At 42.7% G+C, this 21,315-nt stretch overlaps 1 protein-coding gene across 1 annotated transcript in view; it reads right to left on the reverse strand.

The window, feature by feature from the left end:
- Positions 1 to 2,218: 2,218 nt before the first annotated feature.
- Positions 2,219 to 21,315, reverse strand: part of LOC105051906 (uncharacterized) — a 31,402-nt gene continuing 12,305 nt past the window's right edge. Inside the window, exons 5-9 of the mRNA XM_073243723.1 lie at positions 19,778 to 20,019; positions 14,210 to 14,296; positions 5,411 to 5,510; positions 4,422 to 4,617; positions 2,219 to 4,253 (exon numbers count right to left, since the gene is read on the reverse strand). Of these exons, the coding sequence (XP_073099824.1) occupies positions 4,180 to 4,253; positions 4,422 to 4,617; positions 5,411 to 5,510; positions 14,210 to 14,296; positions 19,778 to 20,019 (699 nt within the window). The 3' untranslated portion in view covers positions 2,219 to 4,179. The remainder of the gene's footprint in view (positions 4,254 to 4,421; positions 4,618 to 5,410; positions 5,511 to 14,209; positions 14,297 to 19,777; positions 20,020 to 21,315) is intronic.

A 21,315-nucleotide genomic window follows, 5' to 3' on the forward strand; every position in this document is an offset into this window, starting at 1 on the left:
TTACCACAATGTCTATCATGCTGTCCAAAGGACGGAACCTCATCTTGGACGGCTCACTCATCAATGGCAAGATGAATCGCCTAGTGATGCTTCTGTACCATTGCAGATATGGATAATAATAATCCATCATGGGGAGCATAGTTGGACTAACCACAATCAAATCCTCCCACCGCTCTCATGTGTTAATATGCTCTCGATATTCTCGAACCAAATCATGGCGATGTCACCCTCGTCGATCCAAACTGTGGAGAACATCACGAGTGTCGCATGGTGGGGGACGTCCTGATGCATGCCGAACTGTCGTATTACAGACTTTAGACAATAGATCTTCACGATGTCGAAACAAATGAGAGGGATGCGTGTCCTCCATACATGCTGTTATGATCGGTATACCTCAGGCAATGCGGCCAATATCTTCGATGTGTAGGGCACCCACACCATCTGATCGTTGTACTGCTGGTCAAATTGATCCCTATGGTATATGACTGTGTATGGTACCGAATTGCTAGCATCAGTCAATCGAGTCCTCCACCTGTCCAAAACAAAATCACTATATTATTGTGTAAAAATGTATAGTCATTTATTATATAAAATCAGTGTTACTGGTTACATACTCGCATCCTAGTGGATCAGCCTGGTCGTACTGTATGCCGTCAATTGGGTCCTCAAAACCAGCATCATCCTCATCTAACGGGCCATTCCTACTACAACACCTCCCACCGCCAGGCTAGTAGGCTCTTACCTTGGGGAGTACCCTATCTGGATGTCGATATGTAAATGCTTCCATACCCAAAGCTGCAGCAACACTAGCAATACTAACATCCTGCAAAGTGATCATCGCCTTCCCGACGCGCAGGTAAAAAGTATGAGTCTTCTGATGCCATTGCTCTATCATGGCTGTGATGAGGGTCTAATCAAGTTGTACATTACAAACTCTAAATACTCTATAAAAATCTGCGGTATGAAGATACTTTCGAATCGTCTCATGTGGCCGCTAGTACTTTGGATCATTTAATGATCCAATGATCCAGTACTTTGATAAATAATTTGAAAATAATATTATTTTGATAATTAATTTTAAAATTAGTATTATTTTGATAATTTTACCCAGTTGGATCATTAAATGAAATTCACCACATTTGTTTTCTATAAATAACAAATTTTGGCTCGAGACGTCTCTTCCGGGACATCTGATGTATCTTTTGGTTTAACGGACAATCCTGAATCGTGCAAGTAATAGCTATTCAAATAAGTGAATACAAAATCATTAGCTACTATGGACGTTCAAATAGTATAGCAGCAAAATCGACTTCTAAGTCATTGTTGTGATCCCCAATCTAAATGCGAAAGCAACTAGATTATTTAAAGTTTCTACAGCCACAATGAACATTCCTATGAAAGTTTTCATGGTAAATGGCCTTTAGATGGTGAATAATCTACAAATCACTGTCTATGTTCACTTTGGAAGATAACTCGAATACCTGGAAGTACTTTACGGTCATATTTCGTTACATTTAATTCATGATAGCAACTGAGTTGCTTCTCCTATCGGTTTATGATTTTTCTAGCCCGGGATACCCACTGAAAATATTTCACTACATGATTTTTTTGTCCTTGTACCTACAAAGTATATGATTTTTCTGTCCTAGAGGATGGCTGGTCTAATTGCAATTAGCTGACAAATTTAATTGGTTGATCTTGATTTTTATATTTTTCTTCTGCCCATAACTTCTGGGCCACTAATGCTTTATTAAATATCACAATCGCAAACGTCTAGCCTTTTTCCAACTATTTGGGTGCGGCTTTATAGATCTTCGTGCACCAAGTATTTCTATCTACAGCAATCTTGGGTACCATTCCAACGCAAATTTAAGTCTTCCTTTTATCTTGTAACCTTCAAGATCAGCCAATGAAAGGTCCTGTCCCCTACCATTTCACATACAACCAATCTACTAGATGTGCTGCTAAAATGGTAGGGAACAAGACCCATCATGGTGTTTGCATGTGAAACTGATTGGAGACATTATATAGGAAAGAAAACAGCTCTAATAAAAGTACTCACATATCCTGCCACACCATGAAAGACCACTCATTCATAACTAAGCAAGCAACTATCATACTCAGAAAACTGATTTATCAGTTAACATCAAATATATATATATATATATATATATATATATATATATATATATATATATATTCTACTAATGAAGTCATGCATCCATTCAATTTGGTTGTACTTTGGTCAGCTCTAATTTGTCATGTCTGCTAAATTTACGAAACTGCACTAGAACCCATATCCATTTGCTAAGCTGGTGTTATAACATCAGTAGTACCAACTCAGCAGTAAGGAAGTGTAACCAGGTACCTCTAAATTTAGAAAATCTTGATCATGGTTTTAACTCCACTGGGGCATCCTACAAGATGCTAAAACTGGGTACCATCCTAAGTTCCAGGAGCAGGCCATCCTGGCATGATCCTAGCATCCCATCTGACATGTCTCGGAACATTCCCCATCACAAGTGCCAAGATGGGATAGGACCGCTGTGCATCTTCTTCCATGAGAAAACCAGGATAGTTCTATCCAATGGAATTTAAAACATTGTCATCCTTTTTAGTTCTAAACTTTTTAAGCAGTGCCTAATGAAGCAAACTTTTCTCACTGATTCTCCACCATCCCACTCCCCCAACAGACAGCATGAATCTTGCACAAACTTGTACAACTTTTCACAGTAGTGTTGGAAACTGCACGATTATTATGCTGTTGCTGATTATCTAATTCAGAGAATGTTCCTTGGGAACAACCTGAAAGTCAATACTGTTACACATATAAACCATCTGACTCTAATGTCCCTTTGCAAACAAAGAAGACAAATGCAGCAGAATACTCAGGTTGTCTTGATGTTGGCAATGCTTACAATGCAGATTCAAACAACAATTTCTTTGTTCAGTCCAAAGCAGCTATTTATGCCATGTAATTCTTTTCTTGCATCATATTTCTCCAGCCAAAAAAAAGAATAGCATTTTTACATTTTGAGAGATTTCCTCATCGGCTTACCTAGATGGGCAGGAGATTTACATTTTTAATAACCATTTCTGTCGAAGCTCACAATCTCAGCTGAAGAAGCTCAATATGGTGAACAATCTCCACCAGTTTTCTGCTATTCTTCAGCAAAGAACTGAGAGATCTTTCATTTCTGTGGAGTCCAATGCAATCATTCTTTCAAGAATTGCAAGACTATTTTCATTAATCTTAGATATTTCGCTCCATAGTCTCCCTACAAGTTTAGAAAACTTCTTTCTCCAAGCTTAAATCCTTTTCCACAGATATCACACATTGTTTGACATCTGGAAGCACATCCTGATAATGAAACTTTCCCTGCTTGATTGGTATCCTCACTTGCATGCTCTTGATGAGGTGATGCATAAAGGCTTGCAGCATTAGCATCAACATTGATGCTCCTTGTGATGCATACAATGGCAACTGGAAGGCTTTCACCAGAAGAACCACATATTTTATGTTTGCATATGCTGGAGGAGTCATCTACAAAACTTCCAGACTTCCAGTATTATCAAGCTCACCCAGTATCAACTTATTCAAGTCAGGAGTTTCCAAACGAAGGAAATTTTCAGCCAGTCTCACACTGTTCCATATGTAACTTCTGTCACTTAATAGTACTTTTAGGTTCACCATCACCACCTTCACAGTGATTCACTGTGCATCCTCTGTTTGAGACATCTGCAATACTGTCCTTGATATGAATATTGGCATGCCGTGATGTATTTCTATGTCTTATGATTGCTTAAGTTCTGTCAAAGCTTGGGTAGGGGGGATGTTCATTATCCATAACTGGAAAACAGAACGCAATAAAATTGGAATAGGTGGGAGATGAAACATTGGCAACCGGCATCTGAGCATGAACACCTTGTTCTGTCAAAGATACAGATCCATCTCATGTATATTCAAAGTTCTTATCCTTCGAATGCAGGAATTTATATTGCTTGCATCATTGTATTCATAATCCCTAGCTGTTGAGAAAGGGCTATTAACAGATGATACCAGTACATTTTTCTTCAGACCATTTACTTGTTTTTGTACTGGCAGATCAAGGCAAACCAGTAGCAGCAATTCTCATTCTGTATTAGTTACATCATATCTGGAAGACTTGCGCAGTTTTCCTAAAAAGTTTTTTCATGAAAAGCCCCCAAATTCTGAGCTTGATCTTGATGCGAATAGAATTCTCTAATCTCCCCTGCATTGCCGGAAAAGCTTATGACATGAGTCATTGGAATACTTCATGAAATGTTCATGGCATGAAAAATAATAATAAAAAAAAAATGCCCTATTGAAAGAAAAGATACATGTGAGTTAGGGAGGGAACCCTAGACGACATAAGCTTTTAGTAAATAAAAATGCACACCTGATTTTTTAGCTGTATCTTGACATAAAATCTTTTTTAACAGTACAGTTCCAGGAAACATCATAAGGCTGACATTATGCAGCTGCTTCTTCTCATCATCTTGAATGGGTTCAAAACCAAAAACTGATGTCCATGTATCAACTAAATCCGGAATTGCTGATAAAATCAGCATTTCAACCTTCAGAGATTTCAGCATCTGTTCTTGCAGTGTCATATAAGTCAGGATACAAGCATTTAAAAAACATCTCTAGATTATGTTCAAGTGCAGAACAGTAAACTCACATTGGAAAATGACTAGAAATTAAAATAGTCTTAACTATATAGGTTTCACTGTTTAACTGATACCGCATTCGCTCGAACAAAAGAATGGCAACTGTGACCTCACATAATATGAAATTAGCCTATGTTTTACAGATAAATTAGTCTGAGGAAGTTGTTTTTTGAAGAAGTTAAACCAGACGTCTCTAAGTTCTGGATAATGGGATGAATTAGCACGTTCTATAGAGCTCTCTATGAAGCATGACAATACAAATGAGTTTCTCTAAATGATCTTATGTGAAAAACTTGTCATTCATTATACTCCAAAACCTACAAAATCTACAGCCATCAGGTCTTTCACAGATGCAAATTACAGCTTCATGGCAAAACCAGTCCAACACATTTGTAAGGTGTGCAGAAGTATCCAGATATAGTTTATGGAGGCATTTAATAGCCACAGTTTAAGCACAATGTCTTAAATGGCAGCTCATAAAGCTTCAATTTCACAGAGCTACTTATAGATGCATTACATTTGCCAAGCATGTTCTCTCTTTCATTGTTATCCTGATGAGTTAAGAGTTGCAGTACACACACACACACACATGTATATATATCTATATCTATATCTATATCTATCTATCTATCTATCTATATATATATATATATATATATATATATATATATATATATATATATATATATATATGAAAACTGAGAAAGAAACTAAATACCTCTTCAATTACACCAACAAGACGCCTGCACATTCCTTGCCGACGGTGCTCGGTACAAGTTGCAATGAGAGGCATCTCTGCCACCATGACTCCATGCACCCTGCCGAGAAATATAGGTGCATATGAAGTGTTTTGTATTCTGAATGAATAACCATGGTTATGGTGAAACTCTGGATTCATTTAACTGCTATGTTGTTAATTATGTCCGACAAGCTGGAAGGACGTTCTTACGAAAAAATAAGCCCAGATGCATGACAAACGTAAAGTTTGCATTGGCAAAAGATGGCGTCTCTGCCAAGAAATATGCTTTGGACATAGACAAAATAAAATTTCAGTGTGCCAAATATGTTCTGCATTGACACTAGTTTAACAGAATACAAAAGAATCTACTAAATAAAAGGAAACTTGCTGGAAAACAGAATGGTACAGTTGAAAATTGATGACTTGATGCTATTACTAAACTTGGAATGATAAAACAATGCTTCAATTAAGTACTTCGATGGTCTCAACATTTCAATTACATCAATAGAGAGGACATATATCATACGCCATTGTACATCATATTTTATTAAATCATTATCATTATCGATAAAAAAAATTACATAAAATGTATTTCTGCTTGACAATTCTGTTCAGTCTCATCATGCACCTTTTATTCTGAGGTCATTAAGTCAGTTTTTCCTGGCAAATCATCTTACTGCAGGTCAAGGTTTGAAAACCCACTGTACCACAGATCATATCATGTCATACCACCTTGTATCAGCAAACCATGAGTAGATATAGGAACAGATAATTCACAGTGAGTGCCATACTGATATGATATGACTAGTAAGTCCCTGTACCGTGGTATTTCAAACCTTGCTGTAGGTTCTCAACAGCAATCTCCAAGCCTGAATTCCCATGCTGCCTCATCACAAGATCTAAATATCAATCTTAACGTTCCTTCATTCACCATGGAGTTCATCTACCGCCACAACCTCCATTTCTTTCTTCTAAAATACTAATTCCAGAGCTTCAGTAAATCCAATAATAATCAATTTGTAATATGACTTGAACGATTTTCCTAAGAAAAATGAGAGAAGTTTGAAGAACATAAATCAAGATGGGAGCACGAATTTGATAAACAATGAAGGTTAACAAATACGGGTACTTCTTCCTAATACTACCGATACTACTACTTACATATCAGGAAAAGTTGGTTCATCGCAGTGCCCTCCAGTTGCTTGCAAATACAAAGTTCATTATGCTCTCCATTTATCTACAACTTCAATATCAACTTGATAATTTGCTGACCTGGCTAACGTACATCTTTTCTTTTGTTTTTGTGTATCATGTGGCATGGAGGTCCAGGAAAGAACTGCAGGACTTCAAAGTGGTTATATCACCTTGAGCATCCTCATGACTCCTAATCAGATTTCCTTTTGTTCTTCTCAGGTTGTTTATGACCTGGTAGAGCTGGTCATATGTTTCAAGCACTAATGTCTAAATTATAAAGCGAAAAGTTTCTTCGTATGCTTTGACTCCGAATCTTGATTACCTAGCATACTTGCAATGTCTGGTAACGTTTATGCATAATCTGAAGACAGCATAACTGAAATGCAGCAGATTTTCCAGCACAAAAAACCTATGATAACCTGGTGATCTGATGCACTCCAGTACCTCAAATTTTATACATGCTTTTCCAAGGGGAATGCCCATACTCTTTATATGCCGATTACACAAGATTCACTTTGTAATCAAATGATTTTTCCAACTTACCACCTGCTTATAGACGTCACCAGTACAATGTATAAGCAGTAATCAGTCTGCATCAAAGATTTCATTTCAATGGTGCAGACAAGATTGTCCTGATTATGGAAGATTTTTGTGATATCTTGCAACATATTCTGCACAACTCGTATGCATTTAAGTTACTAAAAGACAATTTCGTCATATTCTTGATTTTGCATGTTCCTTACCTTTTCCAATCTGATAACCCACGATTTGCATGCAGACTCATGTGTACATAGGCTTTACCGTCAAAGATTACTCTTCTTCTTACCATGTTCCACCTTTTAGCATCACCATCACAAGCTATACTTGACAACAGTTTAATACATCTTTGATTGCATATGTTCCATTGTTCCATCTACTCATTAAAAGCAAAATGTAATCACTTAGCACAATAAAACCTGGAAATGGTTTTCCGTTTTACACATACCATGGGAAAGTTTTATACTCATATATTTTTCTACCTATCCACTCTAAGGTTGGCTGTGCAGATATCGAAGCCCATACCAGTTAGCCAGTGGCACAGTTTGGTATGCTCCCTTGTCGAGCCTGAACTGATACAGCAAAGAGAGTGGGGGATAGGGAGAAGCGGGGAGAGGAAAAGAGAGAGGGAAGGGGGAGAGAAAGAGGGAGGGAAGGAGAGGGAGAAGATGGAGATGCCCGCGGTGGTTACTGGAGGGCTGTGGAGGCCCCCAGATGGCTGGAGGAGTGCCCCTATTTCAATCTAGAAGAGGCAGCCATCTTAGTGGCCCTCCGGTGGTCCTAGTGGCCCTCGGTGGCCTCTCCAAACTTCCCCTCTCCTTCCTGCCCCTTTCTTTTCCTCTTTTTCCTTCTCCATCCCCTTGTTCTTGCCGATGTCTCATTTCAACAGCCGAAACTATCTTGGTTCGCCACTGGTATGATTTGACACACCCTGAACTGGGTAGTTCAGGATGATTCTGCCAACCATGATCCGTTCCCTTTATTCTCACCGTCAGTCTTACTTCTTTTCAGGTGCTTTCATCCTTTACATTCACCTACATCTCTCTCTCATTTCCCTGAGATGTCTACGGTTTTTACTCCCGATCCACATCTTGCAGAAATGTCCCTCTCCTTGTTCACATGATAAAAAGCAACAATCATACTTATTGATGCAATTGTAAAGAATGTTGGTTCTACTTCTAAATGTTACCTATTGATTGGATTTTATGTGAGCATTGGCCTCTAAATTGCATCTAACTTGTTTTTCCTAGCCATCTATTTTCTTTCTGAACTATTTCATGTACTACTCACGCTCATGTTTGCTGTAGGCTTTTGAGGACAACTCTTCATCTACCTGTTAGCAAAAAGTTACAACATAGCTCCATCTTTAGTTGCTAGTGCCAATGGTTACCTTCCTCCCTCAACAATCGCCAAGCCCCTTTTGCAACTGGATTTGTAAAATTGAAATTTATTCCGGTAGATCCATGGCACGTTAATATGCTTTTCAACATTTTTCCAGGTAGGTAGGAAAAATCCATCCTAAAAGTAGTTGTCATTGCCATCATTTAAAGAAGACTTCTTTTTGATCTTTTAGCAATAGTCCGTATACCTATCATCATCATTCTCAAATGCCATATCGCGCTTATCATTCCAATGCCACCCCATAACACCTGAAACAAGCTTCTCATGTGAGCTCTAACAGGGTTTTTCTTTACCACGTTAGTGGCAGGTTTACATCAGAAGTGATGCAAAAATGTTTTCATGTGATGACATGACAGCTATAATGAATAAAAACTGTTAGGATTTGACGCTTCGAGATTCGGTCCACATTGAGCTCACAGCGAAGTTCGCGACGAAAAAACAGAATCCAACAAGACCAAGATCACCTCAAACGGAATCCAGATAGCCGAGATACGTATTTTTGAAGCTTGCACAGAATTCGAGACGATGGAGGACCACCGGTGGCGGGCCAACGGAGCGACGGCGGCGCGGCCATAGGAGGCGGGACGCCGCCCAGCATGCGGTAGCGTGCGGGCCAGGCGCACAGGGCGCGCGGCCCAGGCGCACAGGGTGCACGGCCCAGGCGCGCGGGGTGCGGCCCAGGTCCAGGCACCCGGTGCGGGTGCGTGGCCCAAGCGCACGCACGGGGCGTGGCCCGGGCCCAGGCGCCGCACCTGGGGCCTGTACCCCGATTCACCATGGACTGGGTGGTCCATGGCCCAGTGCGTGGACCGCATGGGCATTTCCCACGCGTTTCGCGCGGTCCACGTACTATTCCGTGGACCAATCGCGATCGAACGGCTCTGGTGACTCCCGATCATGATCCAATGGCTTGGGGCCTTAATTGGGTTGGTTTAGGACTCCTAATACTAATCTAACAAGGGTTTTTTAAGCCTATAAGGGCCTGGGAACAGTGAGAGAGGTGTTGTGCGGTGGTTTTGGTTTTTCATGGAAGAACCCAGGTGGTGGCTGGTGATCTCGTGGACATGCACAGGCTTCAGGGAGACCGAACCCGTGGAGAAAAAGTGGGAGACGCGTGACGCTGTGAGAGGAGCAGGAAGCTCCTGGACAGCGAACAACGGTCGCTTCAGGAGTTCAGAGGATCTTTTTAGAGAGAGTTTTTTGTGAGGAGAAATTTTTTGTGAGAGAAAAATTGGGTGTACGAGGATTGAGGGTGAGATCTCCTCTTGTAAATTTTTTTTTTCATAGTGAAGTTTACATGCTCTGTGGAGGCGAGCCGTTTTTTGGCTGATTCACGTATTTTGATTATTTTTGTTTTATTTCTTCTTTCTTTCTGTTGCATCATGCCATACCGAAAAAGTCTTGGAAGGTGGTGTCCTAGCCAGACATCCACCCAACAAGTGGTATCAGAGCGAGGCGGTACAAGGACGTAAATTGTAGTGGTGGTGAGCAAGACTGAAGATGGAGAAGACAGGAACAATCAAGATGGAGATTAACAAGTTTGATGGAAAGAGCAATTTCTTCTTGTGGTAGGCAAGGGTGAAGGACGTGCTCATCCAACAGAGGTTGATCGATACTCTCTTGTGCGAGGAGAAGTCAACCATCATGGAGGTGCGGGATTAAAAACGGCTACAGATGCAGACGGTGAGTACCATCCGTATGTACCTGACGGATGAGGTGGTAATCCATGTGCTGAGTGAGACTTCTCCGACGGTGCTGTGGTCGAAGCTCGAAGAGTTGTACATGGTGAAGTCTCTCACCAACACTCGTTTTTTCTGGAGGCAGTTTTACCAACTGCGGATGGCTGAGGAACAGAGCGTGCAGGAGCATCTAAGCCACTTTCAGAAGATCCTCATCGACCTCCTCAGCGTTGGCGAGAATATTGAAGAGAAGATCAGGGCACTGATTTTGCTAGCGTCGCTTCCACCTTCGTATGAGTCTTTGGTGACTGCACTTCTAGTGGAGAAAAGCATCATCAAGATAGACGAGGTCACCGCGGCGATACTCCAGAACGATGTTCTTAGGAGGGAGAATCCAGCTTCGAGCTCAGGTGGCAGTAGCTCAGTTTTGATGGCTTCTAGAGAAGCAGGAGGCGGTAGATGGAGCGACAGGAGATCGCAACGAAGGCGGTCCAAGTCCAGGAGGGACTTGAGCAAGACCAGATGTTACCGGTGTGAGGAGTTGGGACATCTAGCCAGAGATTGCCCTCAACTCAAAAATCGGACAGTGGCTGTCGTGGCGACGGCCAGCAGTGATTCAGAGGGAGATGTCTTGGAGATATCTGATCAGGTATCTACTTCTTTCCAGCAGTGGATATTATATTCTGCATGCATCCATCATATATGTTGCAGAGAGGAGTAATTTGACTTCTTGAAGAACAGTGAGGGCACTGTATATCTGCCGGATGGATCGAGCTGTGCGATCAAAAGCATCGAGACGGTCAGCTGGAGGACACATGATGGTGCAGTGAGAAGATTGGAGGAGGTCCGATACATATCCGATTTCAGACGAAATCTTATCTCACTTAGCAGACTGGATTCGAGAGACTGCAGGACGGTAACTGATGGAGGAATCCTGAGGGTGCTACGCGGCGATAGAATTATGCTGGAGGGAAAGAAAGAGAGCAGAAGACATTATTACCTGACAGGGAGTCCAGTGCGAGGTAGAGCTTCGAGAGTCAGGTGGAAACCAGAGTGAGGTGGAGCTTCAGGTGGACGTGGATCGGGCACGAGACAAGAAACTCGGGAGGATGAAAGGCGATGTCGCAAGATGAGATTCCTATTGCCGCAGGATGATACCCCGAATAGATCTCAGATCAGGAGCACAGCATACGACGAAGATGGGATCGAGCGACCTGGCTCGACTCTCATGTTTGCCCATTCATGATCAGCAGGCGATTGCCCCAAGACATGGAGGCAAGGAGATCTAGAAGCTCTCAGAGTTAGGAGGTCGAATACCAAGTCGAGGTGGAGATTGTTAAGATTTGATGCCTCAAGATTCGATCCACATTGAGCCCACAGCGAGGTTCGCGACGAAAAATGGAGTCCAACGAGATCAAGATCACCTCAAACGGAGTCCGGATGGCCGAGATACGTGCTTTTGAAGCTTGCACAAAATCCAAGACGGAGGACCGCCGGCGGTCGGTGGCGGTGCGGCCGCAAAAGGTAGGATGCCGCCTAGCGTGCGACAGAGCACGAGCCAGGCGCGCGGGGCGCAGCCCGAGCTCAGGCACCTGGCGCAGGCGCATCCCATTCCAGCATACGTGGGCCGGTCCAGGCGCAGGCGCCGCGCCTGGGGCCTATATCCCGGTCCACCATGGATCGGATGGTCCACGGCCCAGCACGTGGACCGCGTGGGCATTTCCTACGCATTTTGTGCGGTCCATGGCACTATTTCGTGGACCGATCACGATCGGATGGCTCTGGTGACTCCCGATCCTGATCTAATGGCTTGGGGCCTTAATTAGGTTGGTTTAGGACTCCTAATACTAATCTAACAAGGGTTTTTTAAGCCTATAAAGGCCTAGGAATAGTGAGAGGTTGTGTGGTGGTTTTGGTTTTTCATGGAAGAACCCAGGTGGTGGCTGGTGATCCCGTGGACACGCACGGGCTTCAGGGAGACCGAACCCGTGGAGAAAAAAGGGGAGACGCGTGACGCTGTGAAAGGAGCAGGAGGCTCTTGGACAGTGAACAGCTGCCGCTTCAGGGGTTCAGGAGGTTTTTCTAGAGAGAGTTTTTTGTGAGGAAAAACTTTTTGTGAGAGAGAAATTAGGTATACGAGGGTTGAGGATGAGATCTCCTCTTATAAAATTTTTTTTTCATAGTGAAGTTTGCATGCCCCATGGAGGCGAGCTCTTTTTTGACTGATCCACGTATTTTGATTATTTTTGTTTTATTTTTTTTTCTTCCTGCTGCATCGCGCCGTACTGAAAAGATCTTGGGAGGTGGTGTCCTGACTAGACATCCATCCAACAAAAACATATCCATAAAAAAATTATCCGTTGCTAGCCAATTCAAAAGGAAAGTCCTCATTCATCTTCAATACTGCCCAGGATTTCAGTTTGCTTACTTCAGTCATGCACATATGTTATATTAGTAATTTAGTAGATTGATCTGTTATGACATTACTTCCCCTAATTCTCCCTTTAATTAACTATTTAACAATTTAAATAACCTCCTTTCACAAGCAATGGCACAAAATTCCTCACTGCTTCGCCCCAAATTCTTAGCAATAAAAACCAAATGTAGCAGTGAATCTCCCATACAGTTTTAACTTTTAAGTTTCGTGCAAGGTTTGCTAGAACATACATCAACTCTTCCATAATCACCATGAATGTTTCTTTTGAATGCAAGACATTTCACAATCCAGCCTTGGATCTTCTACTAACCAGGATGCAACTCTTGTCATTTCTTCCTCAATTGTCTCTAATACTTCCTCAGGACCATAAGACATACATTCCCAATTTGTACATGGATATAAATATCTTACAACCATATATACCACAACTGCTTCTTGCAAACTCTTTTGACCGTTAACTTCCAAATTATACATTTACAGAGCTAAATGTTTTGCATAAGCAATTTTGAAGGAACATTTCGCATGACTTTGACCTTCAATCACTTATTCTTATAGTCCTTTTATCTGCAGGTCAGATCCGCCTGTCTTTTTCCTCCTTTCAAGGTCCAGGAGCAGTCTACCTTCCATCCATTGCACAATTTAATGAATAAGTTGAAACTATTTGATTAATCACATGTAAAGACAAAGACTTTGTTCTGATCCTTTAAATTGTGATTTATAATAAGGTTTGCCTTCTGCATGATTCTTCGAAGCTCAATCCCTATACAAAGAACCTGATTACTCCTTAATGCCCACAACCCACTGACAATGTTACTTACCTAGGGTGCTCAACCACTTTTGTGATCCGCTTCCTAGATGCCTTCCTAATTCTAAATTTATCTAGGAGATCTGCTTCTCTGGCCCGTACCCATATAGGCTCCCATACCTGCACCTGCTTCACATAATCAAGGAAGCTATTCTTCAATACACAGGCAATGAACCATTTCATTTGTTGAAAGATAGAACAGTCATGGTATGAAACTAAAATGAAATATGCTCTCTTCAACTTAGTTACTTTCTACATATTGAGTCATCAATTGCAGAATAAAGAGTAAAGAACCACAAATCAAAGTCTTCGGAGTCGCAAGCATAATAAATAGGTATTACTCAGAAAATAAACTGAAAGTTTGTTAATGAAGGTTTCCATAGAGCCTTTTAATCCTCTTGTATGGTAACTCTGGTAGTTTTTTTTTTTTCCTTGGCAAGCAAGCAATGATACCATAAACTCAAAAAGCAGATCCAGAAGTTATGGAAATTCTATTTACCGATATAATATTTCTCGAAGCTCATCCTAGTTCAATAATAAGATAGTTACTATCTCTAGACAAGCAACATGCAACCTGTTAAAGTAGATAACACTCATTTGATAAAAAATACAGTACCTAACTACTATATAAACAATTTTCAACCTCCAAAATCAATGAGCAAAATCTGTAGAGAACCCTCTACAGTCTTTAATAAGGATGTTGGTCCTATAAATTGAATTAATACCTGATACATGCTACTGAAATAAGCTCATCATTCTTCTCCAAGACTACAGTATAAAACCCTTTATGATTCAAACGTGCACTGTCAGACCTGACATTCAATATCACAGTAAATGTTAAATTTTTCACAAGAAGAAAGAATGTTAAAAAAGGCAAGCATGATATAAATTAGAAAGCATATCCATGGATATCTCACCTTAAAAGAATACTTAATGTGGGACCGTTTGTTTAAACAACCAAGAAGAAAAAAATTATTAACAGAAAAAATATACATGAAGAGGTGCACCAGCAAAACTGTAAAGTTCCAAAAAGCCAGCATTTATGGTATACCGCCAAAATTATATAAATTGTAAAACCCAAAACCTAATAAGATAGCAGTCCACTATAGTAATCATAGCGAGATGCCTCATGCTTCCATCAACAGTTGAGAAAGCCCTTTGTCACAAGGAACTAGTCAGCTTCATCAAAGCATAATCAAAAATGTGAAAGGATGTTTGCTTCTATTTGATGCTAGAAAAATCATCAAAGATCAAAATGATGGATACATCTTAATGGAAAATACACAGAAAATTTATATCAGTAAACCCCTAATGAATGATTAACGTTGACCCAAACAAAAATTACTAGGGTTTACTCAATGGCATCTAGAACAACTAACTGGACTAGTTAGTTCATTTTTGTCACTGCAGTGTTTCAACCTAGAAGAATAGTACCTCTTACCTCTTATCTACTCCAGTATCAACTTTTGGAGCTGATAACATAACCTGGAACATTTCTGGGAGGTTATATTGAAAAATACAAATCATATTTACCTTTCTTCCTTAATTATCTTAGAAATTCAAGAAACATAAAAGCACATTAAGATATATAAGTTACAAAAACATCTTGTGCCAGCTTTTTAAATCTTAAAATTTTCTTTGATTTTTATCAAGCAGAACTTCCATTTGTACCTTCTTTAGTTTACTCTTTTTACTTAGTTTTCAATCTGATTCTTATATCCACACCTCACCGGGGCAATCTCACGTCTGTATGGCATAACCCAACCATCTCAAATGGTCATCTTTCTTCAGTATCTGTCTGTTGAATACACTTCAAAGTTGAAACTTTTTGTTTCATCATGCACAAATCACCTTAACACTGTCGATTTGCCAAGCTCATGTGCTCTCTTTGGTGCCCAACATTTTGATCTTAACAAAGCTGGTCTTCTGGCTGTTGGGTGGATGTCTGACCAGGACACCACCTTCCAAGACCTTTTCAGTACTACGTGATGCAGCAGGAAGAAAGAAGAAACAAAACAAAAACAATCAAAATACGTAGATCAGCCACAAAAGGGCTTGCCTCTACGGGACATGCAAACTTCACTATGAAAAAAAATTTTACAAGAGATCTCACCCTCAATCCTCGTACACCCAATTTCTCCCTCACAGAAAGTTCTCCCTCACAAAAGCTCTCTCTTGAAAGCCCTCCTGAACCCCTTAAACGACCGGCGTTCGCTATCCAGAAGCCTCCTACTCCTCTCTCAGCGGCCTCGCGCCTCTCTCTCTTCACGGGGTCTTTGGTATCTGTGCAAAGCCTTCCACGCCCGCGTCCACGAGAAACCAGGCCACCACTTGCTTTTCACTTGATCAGGGCTTTTTTATAAGGCTTAAACCCAATTAGATCGCGATTAGGAGTCCTAAATCAATCCAAATAACTCCCAAGCCGTTGGATCAAGACCGCAAGCCACCCATGCCCTCCGATCGTGCGTCGGTCCACGAAATAGTGCCGTGGACCGTGCGAAATGCCCATGCGATCCACAGATCTGGTTGTGGACCACCCGGTCCACGGTGGACCGAGAAAACCAAGCCCCAGCGGCGCCTGGGCCTGGGCCGGCCCGCGCGCGGGGGCCTGGGCCGCACCCGTGCCGGGCACCTGGGCCGTGCGCCCCGCACCGAGCCGCACCCTGCGCACCTGGCCCGCGCGCTGGACGGCGTCCCGCCGCCTGCGACCGCGTCGCCGCCGCACCGCCGGCCCGTCGCCGGCCACCGACGGTCCTCCACTGCCTCGGATCTCATGTCGACTTCAAAAGCACGTATATTCTACGTTCGAGCTCCATTTGGGATGATCTTGATCTCGTTGGACTCCGTTTTTCATCGCGAACCTTGCTGTAGGCTCAATGTGGATTGAATCTCGAAGCGTCAAATCCTAACAATCTCCACCTTGACTCGATATTCGGCCTCCTCCTAACTCCGAGAGCTTCTGGATCTCCTCGCCCCCATACCCTGGGGCAATCGCCTGCTGATTATGGATGGACAAACATGGGAGCGAGCCAGACCGCTCGATCCCATCTCTGTCGTATGCTGTGCTCCTCCTGATCTGAGACCTGCTCGAGGCATTGTCCTGCGGCAATAGGAATTTCACCTTGCGACGTCGCCTCTCGTCCTCCCGAATCTCCTGTCTCGTGCCCGATCCACCTCCATCTGGAGCTCCACCTCGCTCTGGGCTCCACCTGGCTCCCGAAGCTCCATCTTGCACTGGACTCTCCGTCAGGTAATAATGTCCTTTGCTCCTCTTCTTTCCCTCCAGCACAATCTTATCGCCGCGTAGCATCCTCAGGATTCCTCCACCAGCTACCATCCTGTAGCCTCTCCAATTCAATCTGCTAAGTGAGATAAGATTCCGTCTGAAATCGGATATATATCGGACCTCCTCCAATCTCCTCACTGCACCGTCACGTGTCCTCCAGCTGACCGTTCCGATGCCTCAGATCGCACAGCTCGATCCATCAGACGGATATACAGTGCCCTCACTGTACTCCAGAGAGTCAAACTGCTCTTCTCTGCAACATACATGATAGGGGCATGCAGAATCTAATATCCACTGTTGGAAAGAAGTAGATACCTCGTTAGATATCTTTAGGATATCTCCATCTGAATTGCTGCCAGCCATCGCTATAGCAGCCACCGTCCGATTTTTAAGTTGAGGACAATCTCTGGCTAGATGTCCCAACTCCTCACATCGGTAACATCTAATTTTACTCAAGTCCCTTTTGGACTTGGACCACCCTCGTCGCGATCTTCTGTCATTCCATCTACCGCCTCCTGCTCCTCCAAAAGCCACCAAAGCTGAGCTACCGCCACCTGTGCTCGAAGCCGGATTTTTCCTCTTGAGAACTTCGTTCTGGAGTATTGCCGTGGTGACCTCGTCCATCTTGATGGTGCTCTTCCCCACTAGAGCAGTCACCAAGGACTCGTACGCAGGAAGAAGCGACGCTAGCAAAACTAGCACCCTGGTCTTCTCCTCAACATTATCACCAACACTGAGGAGGTCGGTGAGGATCTTCTAAAAGTAACTAAGATGCTCCTGCACACTGTCCCTCAGCCATCCGCAGTTGGTAGAACTGCCTTCAGAGGAAAAGAGTATTGGTGAGAGACTTCGCCATGTACAGCTCCTCGAGCTTCGACTACAGCACCGTCGAGGAAGTCTCGCTCAGCACATGGATCACCATCTCATCCACCAGGTACATGCGGATGGTACTCACCGCCTGCATTTGTAGTCGTTTCCAATCCCGCACCTCCATGGTGGTCGGCTTCTCGCACAAGAGAGCTTCGATCAACCCTTGTTGGATGAGCACGTCTTTCACCTTTGCCTGCCACAAGGAGAAATTACTCCTTCCATCAAACTTGTTGATCTCCATCTTGATTGTTCCTGTCTTCTCCATCTTCAGTCTTGCTCACCACCGCTGCAATCTGTATCATTGTACCGTCTCGCTCTGATACCACTTGTTGGGTGGATGTTTGACCAGGACACCCCTCTCAAGACTTTTTCGGTACTGCGCGATGCAGCAGGAAAAAAGAAGAAACAAAACAAAAACAATCAAAATACGTGGATCAGCGACAAAAGGGCTTGTCTCCACGGGGCATGCAAACTTAACTATGAAAAAGAAATTTTACAAGAGATCTCACCCTCAACCCTCGTACATCCAATTTCTCCCTCACAGAAAGTTCACCCTCACAAAAGCTCTCTCTCTTAGAAGGCCCTCCTGAACCTCTGAAACGACCGGCGTCCGCTGTCCAGGAGCCTCTTGCTCCTCTCTCAACGGCCTCGCGCCTCTCTCTTCACAGAGTCTTTGGTATCCGCACGAAGCCTTCCACGCCCGCGTCCACGAGAAACCAGGCCACCGCTTGCTTTTCACTTGATCAGGGTCTTTTTATAAGGCTTAAACCCAATTAGATCGCGATTAGGAGTCCTAAACCAATCCAAATAACTCCCAAACCGTTAGATCAAGACCGCAAGCCACCCATGCCCTCCGATCGCGTGCCGGTCCATGGAATAGTGCCGTGGACCGCGCGAAACGCGTTGGAAACGCCCACGCGGTCCACAGACCCGACCGTGGACTGGGAAAACCAGGCCCCAGCGACGCCTGGGCCTGGGCCGGTCCGCGCGCGGGCCTGGGCCGCACCCGCGTCGGGCGCCTGGGCCCGGGCAACGCCCCGTGCGCTCGCCTAGGCTGGGTTGTGCGCTTGGACCGGGCCGCACCCTGCGCGCCTGGCCCGGCGTTGCCGTGCGTTTGGCGGCGTCCCGCCGCCTGCGGCTGCGCCGCCGGCCACCGACGGTCCTCTACTGCCTCGGATCTCGTGCCGACTTCGAAAGCACGTATCTTCTCCGTCCGAGCTCCGTTTAGGATGATCTTGATCTCGTTGGACTCCGTTTTTCGTCGCGAACCTCACTGTGAGCTCAATGTGGATCGAATCTCGAGGCATCAAATCCTAACACTGATTACCCTAAATAAATGGCAGTTATGCCTAAATATTCTCCCAATTAAGGAGCATCTCTCATTCATCCATGCTGTTTGGCCCCAAGTCAGGATTGAAGCATCCTCATGTGACTCCATTCCCTCAAATGATAGAACCAGATACCTGTCCCAGGTCCTCCTATCTTTCATTTCCACATGAATATCCATGTCTACACATACACCATGATCTCCAATTTTTAGTAAAGTACCTTTAGTTCTTAGGCAGTATCAGTGCACCATAATAACCCAGAGTGTTTGCATCCTTTATTTTCCCATGACATTAAACCATCTGTTTATCATTAAGCCATCCTTTTGAGGTGAAACACTCACAGTATGTAGAGCAAGTCCAGAAAATGTGGCATACTTCTTTTCCAAAATTATAATGGTAATCCATTAAAAGGATAGTACCCACAAAGGTCAATAAGACAATCAATGTAAAAAAGGATGAAACCTGCCTACAAAAACTTTCCCTCAATCAGCTCCATGCTTAGTGGAAGGGTTCAGGATGCCATTAACACTATGGCATACATAGGACACTGTCCACTCAAAAAAAAGGATCTGTAGCTTTCTCTGATGAGGAAAAAAAAAGTCCGACAAGCACAGGGCATTATGGTACCATGTAAATAGAATTTGAACTGTTCTATTTTTCATCTTTTCTGCTCATTCCGTTTGGATTGCTTAAAAAATTTAATGAATTCTGACAAGACAGGTAGGTAACCTCATAGAGATGTTGCAGGTTCAAAAAATAAACTAAATAATAAATTGTATAACTTGGAAAGGAAGAAAAGAGAATCTCACCCCCTGTTGTACAAGACATGAGGGATTATGTCTATGCCTGTTCTTGGATCTACCATCGGTAGAAAGCACTCCTCCATAATAGTCAAGGCAATTGCTAATTTTATGTTGCATTCTGCCATCAGTGCAATTTTTTGTGCCGACTGAACTTTATGGTCACCATGACTACATCTAAGAATCATCCAAGAGAATCCATTATCAAGACAGTTTGTCACTCCAACACGAGAACGTAAGCCCACATGAACCTGCCAGCACCGCCAAGAATAAAATATGCTTCAATTTAGAAAAAGAAAAGACCAAGAAGAAAGAAAGAAGGCTCTGTAAACCAAAAATAAGTGATGATGTTAAACATTGACAGGTACATGCAGAAAACAGAAGCACAGAATCAACATGAAATAATGTGGACCAGGAGATACAGCCAGAAGGATGACAATATCTGCTACATCCTAAAATAAAAGAGAACTGCCACATAAGCCGAATTGAAGTACAACCACCGGGCAAGAAAGATTATCTTCTAAAATCTAACCTTTGGTGTGTCCTGATTGAGTTATATATATGTAAATTTCCAGAGCCTCCTCAAATTGCTCCAAGAAAACAATTATACTATTATATGTTTTCATCAAAAATAAGTCACTAAACCAAACTACCTTTAGACAGTCAACAAAAAGAACAGTCATGCTGCTTGCAGCTGCAATCGTGTATGGTCAATAGAAAGTCAGTTGGGGTGCATTCCATTTGAATAAGTTTGGTATAACATAGTATTTTTGATTTTAGATTTTTTGCTTAGTCTTCTCAAATCATCTGCTTGCCACTTCCCGGCATAGCAAATCATTAGAATTATTAAAACACTAACTTTAATCCTACAGGTTGTTTAGCAATCTGCTGCATGTCTTTATGAGGCACATTAACTGGTTTTTGTTTGAAGCTAGGGGTGGAAACTAGGCAGGTCAACCTGAATACAAATCAAGCCCAACCAAAAAGAGGACAGTATTAGGCATGTTTAGGCCCAACCTGGGTTGAGTTCGGGTTGAAAATAGAAAATCCCAACCTGACTCCAAAAAAAAAAAACAAAAGGGGTTAGGTTTGAGCTGTGATATCGGGCAACCTAACCCAACCCAAACACATAAATATATAAGATACATATTTTAAACACGGCTTCATTTTTCAAGATCTCGCTAGTGTTGTTCAATTATATAAAACTGAGATCCACATTATACTCATATACTCCCATCCCTAGTTCATTTTATTTTACTTTTAGAAATTATTGATATGGCATGGGAGCATTTACAGATGACTTGACCAACTGATCCAGCTGACATGACCCAATCTGAATCAACCCATTTTGAACCCATGCTCAAAAAATTGAGGCTGGGTTGGGTTTGGCTTGAGGAGCTCGGGTTAAAGGTTATGTTGGTTAGATTCGGGGAAGAGGTCTGAAGGTCCATGGTTGGGCTTGTACTGATCTCCTTGACCCAACTCATTCAATCTCCGACCTTAGTTGAAGCCTCATCGGCATCCAAGTAAGACATCATATAGTTGTA

The sequence above is a fragment of the Elaeis guineensis genome, chromosome 9 (assembly GCF_000442705.2).
Source record: "Elaeis guineensis isolate ETL-2024a chromosome 9, EG11, whole genome shotgun sequence".
NCBI lineage: Eukaryota > Viridiplantae > Streptophyta > Magnoliopsida > Arecales > Arecaceae > Elaeis > Elaeis guineensis.